The following is a 21,312-nucleotide window of genomic DNA, read 5'->3' as shown; positions in this document are numbered from 1 at the left end:
ATTACAATAAATAAGGAAGTTAGTGCTGTGTTAATGAGCCATAATAATGAAAAGAATCCATCCTTGATATTAAATCTAGTTCCAAGGTAAGAGGCTTTGGTGGGCTCCTACTTTTTGTGGCTGAATGTGAGCTCCAAATAAACTAGTTGAAATTAAATAAATCCAAAGTAAAAATAACATTGTCAAGATTGAAGAACTTGGTAGAATAGATTGTACTAATCATATAAAAGGTATTAGTTTCCTTTTTTTGTGCTGATATTATTGTATTTGCATTTGTATTTTTTAAAATTATTGAAGTATAGTTGATACAGAATGTTACATTGTTTCCAGGTTGTAAACCATAGTGATTTGATAACTCTATACATTATGCTATACTCACCACAAGTGTAGATACCATCTGTCATCACAAAGTTTCTTAATAAAATATTAGAAAAAATAAATATCTTCCATAGAAAAGACAGTGGAAGCCACAGCCATATCCACCATGTCTATCAATCTGTAGTTAGGGGCAGAGACAGAACCAAGACCCAAGCTACCATGGTAGATTTACAGAAGCCCATAATGCCACCAATATACATGGGTCTTCTTATACTCTTTCAGTGAGGGGAGTGGCCAACTCCACATCCAGAATTAAAGAAGATGCAGTATTTATATATACAATGGAATATTACTCAGCCATCAAAAAGAATGAATCTTGCCATTTGCAACAACATAGATAGAACTAGAGATTATTATGCTAAGCAAAATAAGTCAGTCAGAGAAAGACAAATTCCATATGATTTCACTCCAATATAGAATTTAAGAAACAAAACAGATGAACATAGGGGAAAGGGGGGAAAAATAAAATAAGATAAAAACAGAGAGGGAGGCAAACCATTAGAGACTCTTAACTATAGGAAATAAACCAAGGGCTGCTGGTGGGAAGTTGAATAGGGGTATGGGGTAAGTAGGTGATGGGCATTAAGGAGGGCACATGAGGTTATAAGCACCAGGTGTTGTATGCAAGTGTTGAATCACTAAATTCTGTCTCTGAAACTAAAAATACAGTGTATGTTAATTAAATTGAATTTCAATAAAAAAATAAAATAATTGGAATAAGTTTCAAGCATCAGTATTTTTAAAGGCTCCCCAAAGGATTCTAGAGTACACCAAGGGGTGAGCACTAATAATGTAGGAGCATGACAGAGATCCTATCTTGGGATTCAGCTGTTCAGCAAATATTTACTTAGAGCTCACTTTATGCCAATTTTCTATGTTTAGAGGTAAAGCTTAAAACAAAATGCCTATCTTTATTAAGATTACCTTCCAGGGAGAAGATGGTAAATAAGTCTACTGGTCTATTAGATATAATGTGTATGAAGGAAATAAAGTAATTATATACAGAGTGGCAGCATATGGGTAAGTGCCATAATAGAGATAATCCAGAAAAATCTCTATGATATGATATTTTAACATAAGAATGAAGTAAAGAAGATACATGTATACATGTTTAAGTCATAGAACAAACTGGAAAGAAGGAAATACATATGTAAATGTTTTGAAATGGGAATTATTTTAGTATCATGACCGAGAGAAAGTTACTGTGGAAGGAAATAATAGTGGGAGAGAAGGTTTAGATTATACAGGGCCTTCTGGGACTTGATGATGATTTTTAATAGAATTTCAAGTGCAGTGGAAATCTATGGAAGATGCTTAAGAAAAAAGGGGTGATCTAACCGACAACTTGCTACTGTATGGTTTATGAATTGTAAGAGCTCAAGTATGGAAGCTTGGAGCCCAAAGTTATTGCAGAGTTGGTGGTTGACTGTATAAGGGCATGTTGGTGATTATTAAAAAAAAAAATTTATTAGAAATAAATTTTATTTATTTTTATTAGAAAAAGAGGAATTGAGTTTGCTTGGTTTCGTACTTTAATTTGTTGAATGCCTTTGACATTATATTTGAGAGGAAGCCTGGTTGGAGACAGAATGTAAAAAGATCAAGAGATTTGGTGTGGACACAAAAATATTCATTTAAAATATTGAATAGATAGTAGGATCTGAATGTTAAGCTTGAGGGAGGAGGTTAGGACAGAAGACATAAACTGGAGATACGTAATTATTCGAATGGTGCTTACAACATGAGACTGCATAGAATAGCTGGAGAGAAAGTAAAAAGATAAAACAGATAAGAGTTCAGCCCTGGGGAACCCTGAATGCAAAAGTAGGAAGGAACCCAGGAACCCAACAAAGGAGCCTGAGATAGGGTCAGTGTCATTGGAGGGAAGTGGGATCACAGTGATCAGAAGATCAAAGAAGAAAATATATCAGTAAAGAGTAAGTAGTAAATTTAGTGTAAATGCTGTGGAAAGGTAATTGAAAAATAAGAGACCTGACTAGGAGAGAAGGTGTGGCTTCCAGTGCACAGTGAAAGAATGGCTTTTAGAAAGAACAAGGGCCATTCATGCACTATAACATGCAGAAGGTAGATCATATGTTTGCTGAAGGATGATTGTACTTGGCAGAATTCCAAATACTTCCCATCAACTTTTCTATCTCCTGGTTATTTAATGACAGATGAATCTGGATACCACTCTGAGGGGACTTTGCAGATGGAGTTATTTATCAGCTGACCTTAAAATAGGGAGATTATTCCTCAATCATCCAAGTGAGCCCAGTGTCATTATGTGAGCTTTTAAAAGCAGTAGAGGAAGGCAGAGAGGTGAGGCAGAAATGGAGGTCAAATATTAAACCTGTAAGGAAGACCTGACCTGCCACTAGTGATACCAACCTCCTGTCCACAATCTCGTCAACTGCTAATCTGTTTATTATTACTACAGAATAGACTTTTTAAGAATATCAAATAAGTGGAATCATACACTATGTGATCCTTAAGACTGGCTTTTTCAGAACTACGTCTTTGAGATTTTTGCAATGTTATCAATAGTTCCTTCCTTTTCACTGTGAGTAGAACTCCATCATATGTATGCGGCACAGCTGTCTAAATAGACTAATATTTGAAACCTAGTTGGCTGTTCCGGCATTGGGCTGCCACCAACAATGTTGCTATGAACACTTGGGCATTTAAATTACTTTTAAATATTTTACTTAAAAATGCACACTAAATTTACCCTCACTGAAGAAACATAACTTCAACTCTGAAAGCAATTCCAAAGATGTACCTAAATTATGATTACAGAAGAAGCCAAAATCACTAACTGTTTAGCCCCTCAAAGGGAAGATTTTTTTCAGAAGTATATAAATCAATGTATATTTATAAAGCCACTATTAATATGACTTTAGAGTCTAATTTTGTATGCCAAGTGGTACTCTTGGCTGCAGCAAAAAATGGCTTCATGCCGGTTCTATCAATGAGCTCTTGCTTAGATTTTGCAAATAACATATGTATTCTTTTTCTGATGATTTACAATATTACTCCCTGATGCCAAAGTAATGTCTTCTCCTTTGGCCTCATTATTAAAGCAGCCAGCTGGACATTCCTTCTCACCCATTAGATTCCACAAATGGGAGTCAGATCCTAACCTATTGTGCACATAACTGAAGAAAAATAATAACATGAATTATGAATGGTCTTACTAAAACCCTCCTTGTGCAAGTAAGGAAGAAAGGATATCCTACTCTTCTTCAGGATGAGAACTCGCAGGACACCAACATATTTCTTTAAATATAAATAGTCTTCACCAAGTTCACATCTACACTTTCTTTTTTTCTTTTTAATTTATTTGACAAGAGAGAAAAATCACAAATAGGCAGAGAGAGAGAGAGAGAGAGAAGCAGGCTCCCCACTGAGCAGAGAGCCCAACGTGGGGCTTGATCCCAGGACCCTAAGACCATGACCTGAGCCGAAGGCAGAGGCTCAACACACTGAGCCACCCAGGCACCCCCACATCTACTCTTTCAAATCATCTGTATCTCATGTCTGGTTTGTTGATTCTTAGACACTAACCTTGACGTTTCTGATACTTCTTTGAAATATCACATTTATTATATGGCAGTCCTCCAATAGAAACTTTTAGTCTAACAATTCTGTCATGCAAGGCTGGCAGCAGCTGTCATAGCCACATTCACTCAGGGCTGTGCCTACAACCAACAAAGGACGGACCTCGGTCTCTAAACTGGCATGTCCACAGCCATAGCCCAAGAGACCACAATAATTGCTCTTAGTAGCTCATTTTATCAGGAATAAAATAAGAAAATAATTGATTGAAATAAGTGCATGGAGGCAAAATCCATGTTTGCTTTTGTTTTCATTTTTTTTAAATCAAAGGTCATTAAAGAAATGAAACTTACAATCATCATTCATTCCGAAGTTGTATAAACATCACAATTTTTAATTAATTACACAATTAATTAAAATAAATAAGTAAATAATATTTGAACATCCCAATTCTATGATGAGGAATCAACTCCAGTTAACTATCAAAACCACATGAGAAGGGCACTCCACACAATTTGCTGAGGGGAGATGAAAGCATCTAGAGATTAACTCATTCGAGCTTACAAGAGTTAGGGAGTAGTGGAGCCAAAACTCAAATCTCAAGCCTCTTTAACACCAAACCTTGATGATTAAGTGTGAGTCTATTTTTCCTCAGCTTTGAAGAACAAGTAAAGGTTGTTTGAAGACATAAGTACAACTATAGACTAAGCTGTTTTGGAGATGTAGCTGTTGAGTATTTGGACCTATTAAGCTAATAGTGAATTTTCAATCTGCAATCTACTTTGTCAAGTCTGCTTCTTGTACGCAGTCATCAGTTAATCAAGATAGTAATTCAGTAGAAGCCAGAGAACCAACTACTAAATGGGTGATACCTCCATACCCATACCCAGAGCCACATCTATAGACCATGGAAACCACCCCATCCACATCCAAACTCACAGCCCAGGCTTCTATTTAAGGGTTTCTGTTGTTGCTCATGGTGTCGGGAGTGAAGGATTTCACTGGGTGGACAGGGCAGCCTGCATTGCAACCATCTATGTGGGAACTTCCATATCCCTTTAAGAGTGAGATTAAGGGACACCTGGGTCGCTCAGTCAGTTACGCATCTGCCTTCAGCTTAAGTCATGATCCCAGGGTCCTGGAATTGACCCCTGCATCAGGCTCTCTGCTCACTTGGGAGCCTGCTTCTCCTGCCCCTCTGCCTGCCCTTCTGCTTACCTGTGCTCTCTCTCTTTCTCAAATATAAATAAAACATGAAAAAAAAGTAAGAGTGGGACTAAGAATCCTTGAAGATACATTAAATTCTTCTTCTGGTAAAAACTGCACAGACAAGTTTATAAAACTATTCCTTTCATATTTGAGAGAAGGTCTGAACTTGCTTGTAAAGCACTCTGTTCATTCTCTTTTTGTTTAGCTTGCATTTTTTCAAAACAAATCTGTGGCTATGATGAAACGATATTTCTATCTTCAAAGTACTCCTTTTCTACATTTCAGTTTTAAAAACAGGTTTCATAACACCAAGTAGTTCTCTTATAAAATAACAATACTTTCCAACCATTAATTATATTATCTTTCTAAAGTTCTTCTTAAATATCACCTGTTATCCACATCACTTTTCTTTTATCATTAAATAAAAAGCACAGAATTTACTCAGGAAAATGATAAAAAACCATGACCCTTTTTTATAAAAGTGGTGAAAATGTATCAGTCTCCTAATTTCCTTTTATAGTCAGCCACCGGTTTTAAGGCGTAATTTTTATATCATCTTAAATTTTTCCAAATGTAAAAAAAATAAATGAATAAATAAATAACAGCATGCAAACCAATACATCTTAAGTAAAAAAATAATAGTAAATGGCTTAAAAATAAGTTTGCAAAATTAATGATCTATGAATGAATACATACATTAACATTTATTAGACAAAATCAAATGTTCTTAATAGCTGGAACATTTGCAACAGTGTTTATCCCTTTGCCTCTAACTTTCTTAGGCAAACAATAAAAGAATTAGAAAGTTTTGTTCTTCCCTAAAGTTCTTAAGATCTAGTTTTATTAACATTAAGAAAATCTAAGAGCTTAATGTAAAAAAAAAAAAAAAAATCTGTGGAGGGAGTGCTTGTAATTGTTAGACCGACAAAATTGTTGGAAATATTAACAATTAAGGGCACCAAGGGCCTTGTTCATGGGAAGTGGATGTAGGAGATTGCTTTAATCAAGTATTAGGGCAGGCTGGTTCTGAAATAATTCTTCAATTAGCCAAACATATGCCCATCAGGAATTTGTTGGAACAATAGAGTTGCTCAGGATATGGAAAAAAAAGCTATTATCCCAGAAGGCTTACCAGCTCCCCTGCTTCACCCCAAACCCTGAAAAGACTAACTTATATTTTAAATTACCTGGATTCTTCTAAAGGATCATAGGCTATTACAACTAAAAAGAAGCATTGTTAGTTAATTAGTTCTTCCAGTTTTTCAATTTTACAAATCTTGTAATGGGATTTATGTAAGAGAGCAGTAAAAGATATTGCTCCAAGGCCCAAGACATGGCTTTACCCAATTATCTCCTATTGAACAATGAAAGAATAAGTGGAGAAATTCTAGAAATGAGGGAAGTATAATTTTGGTGGGACATAATATTTATGTTGTTATTTCCAAGAATAGACAATTGAAAAAAGCCTGAAGTAGGCTTTGGGGGTGACTAGGTTTGTCTAAGAGGTGAGCTGAAAGACGTGGAGGAAAGTATGCATCATCTATAAAGGTGACATCTCTTGACAATGCAAATTTAAGGAAAGATCTTGATTTGCATAGTTAATTTGAGCAGATAGTAAAAAATCACAAACCAGTTCTCTGAAATCAATTATGAGCTGCCTTGGGCTAATGTCTCTGCTTTTGTTTATGAGGTTGCTTGGCTGTACATATTTATGAGAGGATATAAATTAAAACCACAAGCTCTCTAATGGGCAGTTATAAATGACCTTCTAATTGTCAGCTGAAACACAATCCATTCTAAACCAGTCATCATCTTTTCTCCTCGAATCTCTCAGTTACAGAAAGAAATACTTAGAATTATGAAAAGAATTTTAAGACTAAATCCAAAACTCTAATGGTTGAATCACTGCTCCTAGTCTATCCTCTGCTGACTTATATAATCTAAATAAAGTAATATTAAGCATAAAATATTGGTCACTGTTACGGGTTGACCTATGCCCCCACAAAAGATATATTGAAGACCTCACCTGCCCACCCCATACCTGTGGATGTGAAATCGGGTCTTTGCAGTTGAAGCAAGTTGAGATGAAGTCAAGATACATTCATTAGGGTGGTCCCTACGTCAATATGATTATTCAGTTTTGCTGGTGTCCATATAAGAAGTGGAAATTTGGACACAGAGACAGAGAGTCATAAAGGGAGGGAGACGTAGCCACACACAGGGAGCCTGCAGTGTAATAATGACTGCAGAGATTGGAGTTGTTACTTCTGGGGCCACAAACCAAGGAATGCCAGATTGCCAGCATACCACCAGAAGCTAGGAAGAGGCCAGGGAGGATTACAGCCTTGTAGAGAGGGAGTACAGCCTTGCAAACACTTTGAGCTTGGAATTCTAGCTTCCAGAACTGTGAGATAATAAATTTCTCTTATTTTAAGATACCCGGTTGGTGACATCTTGTTACAACAACCCTAGGAAATTAACACAATTACCTACTGTTCTATACACCATGATACATAGTTTTTGTTTGCATACATATGCATGTAGTGAAGGGTAGGTTTATTTTGCAACAGTTCTTGAAAGTAAAAATTATGGTCAGATTTAATTGATTAAAAGTGTATTAATGAAGTTAAGCAACTTGTCTTATGTCATACAATTAGTAGGGAAAAGAGAGCACAATGCCAGCCTGTTTGTCTCCAAATTCTCTATTTTTCCACTCTTGTAACTACCTCTTAGAGTTGTTTGAAAACTTAAAAAGCTTTTTTATACTTTAATTCCTGTGTTTTGGAGTATTAAGAAAATTAAATGATTATATACATACATATATATATATATATATATATATATATATAAGATATATATATATCTATATATAAAACACCTTGCAAAATATCTGACACACCATAGGTTCTCATAATTAATTCTATTTATGCAATAAATGTTTATTGAACTCATGTTTTGTGCAAGGCACAGTTCTAGAACCCTGTTCATGCCAGGTTCAGAGCAGCTTAGCCTCAAATCCCTTCCAAAGGCTCTTCCTTTCGTCTTTGGTTTTTCTTTAGTTCAAACATCCTTCAGTGAACTACATATAAATCTCTAGGGAAATAAAGACCAGCAGTCTCTCTCATTGTTCTTCTGCTGCAGCTTAAGAGAAAGGAAAAAAAAAACAAAAAAACAAAAAACACAGTAGTATATGGTAAACCGTCTAGGACAATCTCTTTCAAATCTGTGTTCTTCTTTCTTGCCAAACCCCAAATTACTTCAACTTCCCTTGTTATCCTTCCCTGTCTGGTAATTAAAAGCTTTCTGGTTGGCCCTGTAAAGAAATACCCAGCTTCCAAAAATCACTAAGAAGAAAAAAATGCATTTGCTTCCTATAGGATGATTTTTTGTTGGAAAAAGGTAGAAATGTTTAAAGAAACCAGAGAAAAATCTAACTTTTAAAGCTGAGGTCAAAAGAAGAGACTATTCTTTTAATAAAAATATAACACAAAGTTCTCTGGAGAGGTGATCCCTGAAAGAGTAATAATCCTAAAGCACAATAATCGGTCCATGTGGTAACTTTAAAAATTAGCAAACATTGACACTAGATCAAGTAAAAGGATATAGCTTTATTGAAAATTGGCCACAGAAATGCCACAGGCGACAATCTGTAAAATTCCCAATGATTTCATGGAATGAGGTGGTGGTGGTGGTCAGTTTCAGGGCTTCAGTGTGAGTTCTGGTCCTTTTCACTGTACATAGAGCTGGATGGTCAGAGCAGCATCTGAATTTCATTGGACAGAGACAGACTTGAAAGAATTAGCTGTAGGGTGGTATTAGAATTCTGAAGTCCCAAAGCACCAGTCTTTTTCATTTTCAATAAAAGCCAGAAAATCCATAACCTCCATAGCATGATGGGCGGCAGCAGCCATATCTGTGGCCTCCCCAGCCCCACCCTAAGCCTCTGAAGCCACCGTAACCACAGCCATATCCTAGGCCATAGCCATAGCCCAGGCTTCCACATCTACAGCCCAGGCCACCGTAGTAGTTGCCATAGTAGTAGCTCATAATGTCAGGAGCTGGGGATTTTGTTCGATATGGACGTGTGTTTCCCAACTGTGAATGTTGCCATCTGCCCTGGGACTCTTATATATCTCCAAAAAGGGTGTGGCAATAAAAACAGACTTGCATAATCTTCATTCCATGGCTGCAATGACATGAAAAACAGACTCATTAATTTCTTTGTTTTCTACTTCAGGACAGTTTACACAGATTCCAATAAATTATGCCCGGGCTGTGTTAATGATGATCATCGTATCTCTAAAGAGTACACGTACAATGACGGCCATCCATAAACTCCTCTAGCCAGATATCATAGCATCTCATCTCTGTTCGAAATGATGGAGACATTCTTTACTGAATGATGTCAGTATCATGGGAAATTATAGCTAATTTTGCAGTGAGGCTGAAAAAATGTTGGTGATCCCTGTTCAAAATCCCCAAATATGTCACTTTTCTAGTTCTAATATGTCAAATATGTCACTTTTCTATTCCATTAAGATCTTGAACAACTTATTCTTTTCTTACAAAAAATTGAATTGCTTAAAAGTTTGGCTGTCATCAGTTTTCTATTCTTTTTGTAATATAAATTGTGGGATTTTTTTTTTCACAATACACTCAAAAAATAATTCCCAAACCACTGTCAGTGAATTTGGTATTGAATCTGACTGGTCAGAGCCATGAAAATCCAGCATATCTTTTTCTTTTGGCACTTGATCTTGAATTTCCAAAATCATCAGCAAAGAAAAATCATAAAAAACTCTCACCGACACAGGACTCTTGTTTTCATTCTTTAGGAAAATATAATAGAAATGCTATGTCCATTTGCCATTATGTGCTACTTGTCTAGAACCTGTTGGATTTATTTGAGCCGAAAAAAATATATATATAAAGGAGAAAGATCCAACGTCAGTAAGAATAGTTAGACTTCCTCTGTTAGTTGTGTCCAGATAGGATCACATCTCCAAGATTCATTTATAATAAAAGCATCTACAAGATAAGAAGCTAAGTTATTTAATGGATATTAATCATAAGCACTAAAAAGATAACAGAAAACAACATTGTCAGTGGGTCAACAGGAAATATTTTTACATTCAAACCACTAACTGTGAATTTAAATTATGCACCGATTATTTCATAAATGAAATAAATATTCATTATTCATCAAATGAAAGAGGTGTCAGTATTATAAAGCTCCATATATCTAAGAGATCCGTGAACAAGTCCTCAAGCAACTTAGACCTTTTGAGCCTCTAATGTGAAATGTCCTAAAAAAATACCAATTATATCACTTCCTGCAGGAACTCTCAGACACAGGATTGACCCAAGGTGAAATGCATGTGTGATAGAGAGCCAATCTCTTTGACCTACTAGGAAATAGAAAGATCAGAATTTGCATTGTTAAAGGTAACAAAATTTCATTTGGAAGATATACTAAGTACAAGTTTGGATTTTGTTGTTGTTGTTGTTGTTGTTTTTAACAGCTATGTATTTTTTCTGAATAAGATACACCAAAAAGACTTGCAAAATAATTTATTTACATGAAATTAGCAATTTGAAAACACTTTCATGTACATAGCTTCCTCTGGTCCTATGTACAACTTGCTGAGTTTGGGCAGGAAAATGTTATTTTCTTCATTCTTCATGTTTTCATTTTCTTCATTTGCATTTGGAAATAGAATTATGCACCTTCATGATCATTTTTGAGAGACTAGGAGATTTTCTTTAAGTTATATAAACAAATAAATGAGAATTTATTGTGTGATTCATGTCACTTCACTCCTACTTTACTTGGAAGGAATGCATCAAACATTAACTTTTAAAAATCAAAATATAATAGTTAAAATATAATTTGGTTTCTAAAGAGGATTTGGAAATCAACTGTTAATGCCTTGTCCAATTTTTAGCTAATACTTTAATTCTGTCCTTGGAAGTCCTAATCAGTCCTAATCAATAACCTCTTTGGGTTACAAAATTCTATTATATTAATGACATTTTTTCTTTTAACAAATATTCACTGAGCATCTGTCTGTGTTGGGCAATGTATCAATAGAAGAGAAACAAAGAGAGCCTGACCTCAAAGCATGTACAATGAGAGAGACACTATTTGTAAATACCGCCAATCCACAACCACTATGTATGATGGGCACTAACAAGTCTGTTCCGTATTTCTCCATTCCAGCAAATAAACATGAGATGGCTCATTTTAGATCCAAATTAATTGTCTCAGTAAAAAAGTATCAATTTTATCTCACAACAATTTTGCACACTTCATTATTACAAACACAACTCATTTTATTGTGCTTCACTTTTTTGAACTTTTGCAGATATTGTATTTTTTTGCAAATTGAAGGTATGTGGCAACCCTATATCAAACAAGTCCATTAGAAGCTTTTTTTTTTTCACCAACAGCATTTGCTCACTTCATGTCTCTGTGTCATAATCCTTGAAATATTTCAAATTTGTTTCATTATTATTGTATTTGTTATGGCAATCTGTGATCAGTGATTATGACTCATTGAAAGCTCAGATGATGGTTAATATTTTTTGAGCAAAAAAGGTTTTTTTTTGTGAAGGCGTTTTTTTTAGATATAATGCAATTTTACACTTAATTGTATTATGTAAACATAACTTTTACATGTACTAGAAAACCAAAAAATTCATTTGCCTACTTTGTTGCCATATTTGCTTTATTGTGGTGGTCTGGAACCAAACCACAGTGTGTCTGAGGTATGCCTGTAATTTAAAAACAAAAACAAAATTAAAAACAGCCTACATTCTTCAACAACTGAAGTTTTAGAAAGAGTGCTTTTTTTTTTTTTTAATTTAAGGAATTTTCTTATCCTTGACTTAAAAGAAAATAACCAGCAGTAACATGAAATCTGTTTGATGAATGATAAAATTTTTGTCAGTTTTATTTTCAATCCTATAAACTAAAATTTTTAAGACTAAATGATTTACAAGTTTCCTGGAACCCAATGTCCCAGCAAGAGTGAATATGTGAAAATTAAATATCAGGCAGATGCCTCTAAGAAGGTTATCAAATGACCATCATGTAGGAAAAGGCAGCTAAACAATAAACCATGTCATATAAACCAAACAGTACCATTGCCATCATTATTAAGAATTTGTTTGATATAAACGCAGCATGAACTATCCAGAGGAACATGGTATAATTTAAGTTTATTATTTCATCTTTTGATGTGATTGTCATGTCAGATCTTGCCCAGATCAGAAGATCTTCCAAGTTACAGAATTCTTGTACTAATTTCCAAATGGTGTGGCCTGGAGAGTACAAAGTGTCTGAAAGCTACCATGAAAACATTGTTCTCTGGAAAGACAGGTAGAAATGGCCATCAAATATTGCTGTAACACAGTTGGGTACCATCTAGAGCCGTGGTTCTCCAGGGAAAGTTTTGAGTAATGAAAAGGCTGGGGACCTATAACAAACCTATTAAAAACAAATTATCTAAGAACTTACCCCAAGAAACTAAATTGGTCACACACTCCCAGTATTTTTAATTCACACTTACTTTGAGAAACAATACATTTTGAAAAGCAAGACCCTCATTCTACAGGTGAGAAATAGAAAGCCCAATTAAGTAAATAAACTTGTCAAGGAAACAGAATATACTTGCATATAGAGGTATATATATATATACACACACACACATATGTATGTATGTATTTTTATATATTTTATACATTTTATTTTTACATGTTTATTTTAAGAAATAAAACTGACCTGATTATATATAAAGAACATTAGAAGTCTCAAAATTCAGTGTTTGGTACAGGTTTTTTTTAAATAGTATTTTTTGTTACTTACATATTATTATACATTTTATTTTATATCAGCTCAATGTTTAAAAATACTTTCTTTGCTCACCATAGATTTATGGTCCCATAATAAGTCTCAGAGTACAAACCACGTTATTGAAATAAAGTCTGCAATTTATTTTCTTTTAAGTCATAAAAGGTGAAGTTCACAGTATGATTTTTTACAAATGAAATCATGTAAAAAAAACACTGAAAACAAATGAAAGGTAGGATATATGAAAGCACGTACAGGTTTTGTGCACCCTGTCCTCCCATGTCCTCAAGACCTCCAACATTACCCAATGCATTGTGACAAGCGGTGAAGCTCTGTTGGATCAACTCCATTACTGAATCAAAACATGGTTGAATCAAAACACCAATTCAGAAGAAAGAAGAGTAACATTCTGATTGAAATCCCATTAACTGATTAGAAATGTACAGAAATGAATTGTTTAAGCCCCACTCCCAATGCCGGTTAAATATGTTTATTTAAAATATTTTAAAATGCAGGTTACATGAGATCACAACAGATATTAGTGACTAAACACTGGTGGGTGAAATCCTGATCCAATGGAAAGATCCCAGATTCTTCTAGAGAAAGGAATGACTAGCACCCTCAGGAACATGCAATGTGCTTGGTTGGTCACCAAATGAACTACATATTTTTTTTCCCTTATAATATTACTTGTAAGTACTCATATTGCTTATAATTATTTAATTTAGTCCTCTATCACTTTCTCCTGGATTCATAGAAGAGCCTCCCCCATGGTCACACTGCCCCAAGAAAGGACCCTCATCTGATCTGTTCTTCATACTGCATCCAAATGAATGTTCCAAAAAAACAAATCTAATCATTTCATTTGTCAGCCATTATAGCTTTAAGTCACTAAAGAAAAGATTAAATTCTTAAATTCACAAACAAGGTTTTTTATCACCAAACTTATTTTTCTCCATCTCATTCACTCACAATTTACTATTTTCCTTTATGTCATATGTAACAAAGACGTCATTCTACTACACACTTTGGAGACTACAGGAGCTGATCCTTCATTCTGGAGTTCTCCTTTGTACGTCTTCACCTGCTTTATCCCAACTAATCCTTCAAAACGTTAAGTCAAGTGTAACCTTCTTCAAGAACACTTCAAAGACGTCACGAGTTATTTCTAACTCTTTCTGATTTAAAAGATGCGTCAGTGTGATGCCCAATGCCCTAAACAAAACTCTGTCTTTGCATTTCATCAGATTTTAGTATACTAATTAATTTGTTCACTGTCTTTTCCGTTATACTATCTACCCCTTCAGGGCAAGAAAGTTTATTGTAATCACATTTTATAACTTTTGTGGATGGAAGAGAGTAGGTAATATATTGGTAGTTGAGTGAATAAATTATGAAATGAGCAGATCCACAGAAAACAAATTCTGTACAACCTCTGCTTTTTTTAATCTTATGGGTTTTCCTTTCCTTGGTGATCAATACCCCTCAACACCAAAAGGTATACTTCAACTTGTTAATAGTCTTCTGCTCTATTAAGTGAAATACATTGAAATTAAGAGATAATTGCAGAAATGTTGTTTCTGTTTATCATTGGCATCTTAGATTTCCTGGGTAGGTGAAGTGGCAGCTCCACAGGTCTGAGTCTCTCAATACACCTCCTGACAAATATACAGACCTACTAAAAGAAAATTACAAAACCACACAAATGTTATCCTTTCAACATAACTACAAGATGAAGGCTCTATAAAGTTCAAATTAGAAAAAGAAGTAGCAGAAGAAGCATCCACTTCCAGTGGATGTATTTCTTGGATTTTTTCCCCTAATTCTTTGTAAGAACAAAACAACTTGGGGAGCCTGGTTGGCTCAGTTGGTTAAGAGGGTTTGTTTGTTTATTTGTTTGTTTTGTCTTGTTTTTTTTTTACAGATGGGAGAGGAACGTTCCTGATGATCCAACTGATGCAAAGGAAGGAAATGTGAAGAACAAGGTATGGGAATTTGTATCAAAAGAGGTGAGGAATGGGGTTGGGGAGGGCCCAGGTCCTAAAGGGCCATGCCAGGGGTCTTTTAAGTTTATACTGAGGGTAGTGGGGAGCCACTGACAATTCCCGAGTAGTGACAGGGTCACTTTGGCTTTCCTGGTGCAGTTTAGGCCTTCCTAAAGGAAGGCCTTCCTGAGCTCAGAGGTGCTGGAGTAGCTTCATGAAGGATAGGTGAGGCTGCCTTGGGGAAGAGAATGTGAGGCTCCCTCCACAGGAGTCTTCTGGACCACAGCTGCTGACCTGCCCTCACCCTATCCTACCATCAGGGTCTGCCAAGGTCTTATCAAAGACCCACAGGACACAATGACAGTTAGTCAGCTTGCTCAGTGTTTTATTCATCCAAGGCTTAAAACAGAGGAGTTAGCAGAGCCTTCAAGCACAGCCGTCCACACGTCCTGAGGTCTGTCTCTGGCTCAGGTCACGATCCTGGAGTCCCAGGATGGAGCTCCACATAGGGCTCCCTGCTCAGTGGAGAGTCTGCTTCTCCCTCTGCCCTTCACCCCACTCTCTCTCTCTCCCTAAAACAAAACAAAACAAAACAAACAAACAAACAAAAATCAACAGAGAAGTAGAGTGCCAAAGACTGAACAACAAAAATCCCTCAAGAAAGAGAAAATCTTCTCCCTAAGGGAAAATACTGTTTTTAAAAACAAAAATTATACTAAGCAAATTAAGTCAGTCAGAAAAATACAAATACTATATAATTTCACTCTTATGTGAAATTTAAGAAACAAATAAGCAAAGAGGAAAAAAGAGAGAGAGGCAAACCAAGAAACAGATTCTTAGCTATAGAAAACAAACTGATGGTTACCAGAAAGGTGGGTAAGGGGGTGAGAGAAGTAAGTGATGGTGATTAAGGAGTGTACCTGTTGTAATGAGCACAGGTGATGTACGGAAGTGTGGAGTCACTAAATTATTTATCTGAAACTAATATACTAATTAGCTTACTAATTTACTAATTAGTTTACTAATTACTAATTATACACCTGAAACTAAAATAACACGGTATGTTAACTAACTGGAATTTAAATAAAAACTGAAAAAAAATTAGTAGATGAAGTCAAACTTCAAGGAAGTGTTTAAAGGAATGCAGAGAGAGGGATGCCTGGGTGGCTCAGTCCGTTAAGCTCCTGCCTTCGGCTCAGGTTATGATCCCAGGGTCCTGGGATGGAGTCCCACACCAGACTCATTGCTCAGCAGGGAGCCTGCTTCTCCCTCTCCCTCTGCTGCTCCCCCTGCTTGGGCTCTGTCTCTATCTCTATTTCTCTGACAAATAAATAAATAAAATCAATCCTAAAGCAAAACAAAAAACACCCAAACTCAATAAAGAGAGCACACACACACAAAAGAAAAGTATAGCCCGAGGATGTATGCAATAATGCTAAGTAAGATATTAGCCCATCAAATCTAAAACCATAATAAAAAAATAATGCATCGTGAGGAGGTGGCATTTAAGTATATAACTGATCTCAATATAAGGACACTTGTTAATATAATGCATCATGTTAACAAATTCAAGAAAAATCACATTACTATTTCCATAAATGCTGATTAACTTCTGACAAATTTCAACACTCATTTGTAATAAAAGTACTTAAGAAAATAGGAATTGATGGATGATTTCTCAACCTAATAAGATTGTCTTAAAGTCAGCATTTTCGTTAAATGTGGAATCTGAGCGGCATTTCACCGAAATCAGGAAAAAGGCAAAGATGCCCTTAGTATTCACTATTAAATCCTATTCTGGAGATATTAGCTAATGCAGTTGAGCAAAAAAAAATGTTATGCTATTTATCATTTCTTAGATCAGTAAAAATGTAAAATATATGACAATGCATTCTTTTGGTGAGACTATGGAGAAATAGTCATTCTTGTACATTGCTTATGATAATGAAAATTTCTAAAATCTAGGTGAAGTATGTGGTAGGGAGAATAATGCCACCGCCCAAATGTCCATATTCTAGTCCCATAATCTATAAAACATTACTTTATGCAGCCAAAGAGATTATGCAGCCATTATTACGATTATGGAATGTGAGACAAGATTACCCTTGTTATCCAGGTGAGTACAATCTTATCACATTAGTTCCAAAAAACAGAACCTTTCCTTGATGTAGAGAACCAGAGGGAGAGCAGCATGAGGAAAGCTCCAAGCTCTGTTGTGGGTTTTAAAGACGGAGGAAGGGGACTTGCGCCACAAAATGCAGGCAATCTATATAAGCTGGAAAAGCCAAGGGGATCTATTCTCCTGGACAGCCCACAGAAAGGAACGCAGCCCTACCAAGTCTGTGCTGGCTGGCTAGCTTCTAGAACTCTAAGATAATGAATACGGATTGTTTTAGCCACCAAGATTGTAGTAATTTATTACAGCAGCAATAGAAAACTAGTATATAGAAGAAATTGGCAATGACTACAAATGCATAAATCTGTGACTCCGCAATTCCTCTGCAGCAATTTACCCTGAAGATAGACCTCCAGCAATACAAACATAGTGTGTACAAGGTTATTCACTACACTGTTGTGTGTAATTACAAGTAATGATGAAACCCAGCTGTCCACGAGAGAGGATGACTGATTCTGTCCACAAAATGGAGTATTACACAACTCGAAACATTAAAAACTTTAAAGAAAGAACGTATCTTGAAACTGATACAGAACGATTTCCAGGAAACATTGTTAAGTGAGAAGAAAAAGTGCAATACAGGATTTACAGGATCTTTTGTGTAAAAAATATAAAGAGAGGTGAGAAAATAGACATTTATCACATTATTTGAGACCTATCTAGAAAACTGTTGCCAGGACCAATGTCAGAAAAATCAAGGATTTTATGGTTTCAGGTCCTTACACTTAAGCCTTTAATCCATTTTGAGTTGATTTTCATGTTAGAAAGCTGTCTAGTTTCATTCTTTTACATGTAACTGTTGAAGAGGTTTAATTACTGAAAAATTCAGAAGTTCTTAATGAAAGTGAGTATCTTTAGGCAACACTGGCAGAAACACAGACTGGACTTGTAGAGGCCAAAGTCATCGTTGTTACACTGTTAATGCCTGGAGGGGAGCTGGTACCTGATAGTGTTACAAGACCCTCCTATGCATGAGCTCCTATACCCACAAAAAGAAGAAGGTTTCCGTACTGAAATTTAAGACCTCATATACTCAAGAATCTCCATAGCTTCTAGCCAACATATTTTCTTTTTAGGAATGAAGGAAAATTCTCCCATTTTTAAGCCACTTTTATGTCAATTCTATAAAACTGCAAGTAACTTCATATTTTTAAAAGATAGAATTTTGTAAATATTTAATACTCTTCTAATTGGATTTTGAATTGTAAGTGTCAAGTATGATGTTTGGGGTTTTTATGTTTTATGAGAGTTTGTTAAGAAGGGAAAATTGTGCATTTTAAAATTGTTTTTATGGTAAATTTAAGATACTAAAAATAAAAATATAAAAAATGAATAAATACATGTGATTTCAGCTTTAATAGATACAGCCAGTTTCCTAAAGTGCTTGTGCTAATTCATGTTCTCCATGGTAATGTGTAAAAGTTCTCCTTGCTTTGGATTCCTACCTATATAAAAAGACCCTTCAATTTTTTGCCTTTCTGATGTGTACATAGTGCTATCTCTCATTCTGGTTTTAAAGTATATTTATCTAAAAACTAACAATGTTGCACACCTTTTTATGTGTGTGTAATTTGTAATAAGAAATATACATTTCTAGCACAGAGCTTTCAAACCCTTAGAATTTCCTAACTGGTGAGAAAGAGAAAATATATCTTTTTTATGTTAATGAGGTGACTTTCGGGATGCCCCTAGGCACCCTAAGGGTCTGATTACTGGGGAATCCAATCCTAGATTGGAGGGTTGGAACTTTCAGTCCTTTTGTTCCACCTCCAGGGAGGGGAGAGAAGCAGAAGGTTGATTCAATTGTCAAGGGGCAATGATCTAATCAATCAAAACTATGTAATGAAGCTTACATAAAAATCAAAAAGCACAGATGTTGGAGCATTTCCTGTTGGTAAACATGGAGATTTGGGGAGAGTCAAGCTCCCTTTCCCCAACCTTGCCCTATACTTCTCTTCTTATCTGACTTCCTGAGTTATATCCTTTAATAATAACCTGATGATCTAGTAAGTAAAATGTTTCTCTGAGTTCTGTGAGATGCTCTAGCAAATTAATTGAACACAGGAGGTAGTCATTGGAGCCTCCAATCTATAGCTGCTCCGTCAGAAGTACAGATGTTAACCTGGACTTATGATGGGTGTCTGAAGTGCTAGAAAGCAGCCTTTTGGGACCGATCCCTTAATAGGTGGGATATAACATTAGGTCCATATAGATGGTGTCAGAATCGAGTTACACTGTAAAGTATCGGGCCGGTGTTGGAGAATTGCTTATGGGTGTGAAGAGGGTCCGCTCCACACACACACCCACATGTCAGAATTAGTGACCACAATCTTTAGTGTGCCAATTAGACATTGGGATATCTTTTGTGAAATGATTTCTCAAGACTTCCCAAAATTAAAAAAATATTATCAGCTTTTTTAAAAATTCAAAAATATTAAATTTTTTTAAATTTAATATTTCAATTTAAAATATTTAAAATTTCTAGGTACCTAATGTATGCCAAAGCCACATAAATGCACATCAAATATTTTTTCCCAGTCTATGAAAGATCTTTTCAATTTTTTATGGTGCCTTTTCAAGAACAGAAGTTTAAGAGTTTCTAACATTTTCCTTTCTCAAGAATTTTCTTGGTTATTTCAGGCATTCTATACATCTATATAAATTTTAGAATCACCTTTTAATGTCTACAGAATTTCTGCTTAGATATTTTGTTATAATTGTACTGAATCTATAAATCAAATTTGGCAGAACTGTCAATAATGAGGATTCTTCACAATTGTGGAAAAATTGTGATATATTGTTCCTTATATTTTTAAACCTTCTTTAATCGCTAGGTAATGTTTCATAGGTTACTAGGAATTGGACATTTTTGTTAGATTTATTAATGTATGTGCAATCACAAAGGTTTGAATTGTCAGATTATCCATGATATACAAGTTTGACTCAAAGTCAGCCTTACTAATGAAGAACAAAGGATAAAAATAGTAGTAAAACTCCTAAAAAACAAAAACAAAAACAAAACAAAACAAAACAAAAATCTACTGATACAATTTTCAGAATGCTCTTTTCCACAACACACCTATTTTTCTTTCCAAATTAAGAAAACTAATGGGATAAATATTCAGTTAACACAGGCTAAACAAGATTTAGGATATGTCAGACCTCAACATTGCTACACACGTAGCCTTCATCTGGCTACATAACTAACTTCCAATCTTTAACAGAACAGTAGTACATTCAGAGTTTATTCATAATGAACTACCTAGATAAACCAGATATATACTGCTAAAAGCATTCCTAGAACAGTCAACTGTTGGACAGAATAATCCTCCCCAAACCTTCCTTCATTCATTTTCATTTTCAGCCAGTAAACTCCATTAGTCACTAGAGTTCATGCCATGGGTACCTCTTAGGAGAGGAAGATGTGAGAGATTTCCCATTAATCCTTTTCTCCCCACTATGTATTAAATGTTTTGATGCTGCTGTAAACTGTATTAATTTTTAAATTTGTTTTCTAATTCTTCACAAGTAACAATGCAATGATTTTTATAAATTAAATATACTGAGCAAACAGTAAATGTATGATAAATTAAACAGATAATTTTCCAATTATTAATTATTACCATTATTATCACTACCTCTATCATTATTATTTTTGCCTATTGGTAGCCATTAGGAACCATAGTACAATAATGAACAGAAGTGGTGGAAGAAGAAGTCTATGTCTTCCCAAGCTCAGGAAGAAAGCATTTATTATTTAACCAAGAAGTAGCATATTAATTACAAGTTTTATCTTTGTTTTGTGTTTTAGATGCCCTTTACCTATTTCTGGTTTCTGTTGCAACACGAAAAGCACTGGACGTCATCACTCCCATCCTTGTAACAAAAAAAGCAAGTGTGAAAACACTGAAAATTAATGACTTCCATTGGACCCACAAGGTAACTGAAGTTCAAAGTAAATTGCCACCTTGAGTCTAGACAGACAGTGAGTGATTCTAGAGTTACTGCCTCAATCTGCTTACCTGGAACAGAAACCACTAGCACCATAGACTGAAAGGAGACCTTGGACGATAATTTTGATAACTTGCTGGTCATGTGAGAATGAGAAATTCCTGGGGCCAAGGGACCAAGGTGTTAAGGGGAGTGCTACATTA

General features: G+C 35.2%; 1 protein-coding gene across 1 annotated transcript; it reads right to left on the bottom strand.

Annotated features, from left to right (window-relative positions):
* Nucleotides 1–9,000: 9,000 nt before the first annotated feature.
* LOC116872400 (keratin-associated protein 19-6-like) lies at nt 9,001–9,192 on the bottom strand. The gene has a single exon (XM_032865566.1). The coding sequence runs from the start codon at nt 9,190–9,192 to the stop codon at nt 9,001–9,003; it is 192 nt and encodes a 63-aa protein (XP_032721457.1).
* Nucleotides 9,193–21,312: the final 12,120 nt, after the last annotated feature.

This window comes from Lontra canadensis, unplaced genomic scaffold (genome assembly GCF_010015895.1).
Source record: "Lontra canadensis isolate GAN:19392208 unplaced genomic scaffold, GSC_riverotter_1.0 scaffold29, whole genome shotgun sequence".
Lineage (NCBI taxonomy): Eukaryota > Metazoa > Chordata > Mammalia > Carnivora > Mustelidae > Lontra > Lontra canadensis.
This window is presented reverse-complemented; position numbering and strand designations above follow the sequence as displayed.

What these genes read in the sequence shown, in the direction of transcription:
- LOC116872400 (XM_032865566.1), bottom strand. Translation starts at nt 9,192, where the DNA reads ATGAGCTACTACTATGGCAACTACTACGGTGGCCTGGGCTGTAGATGT.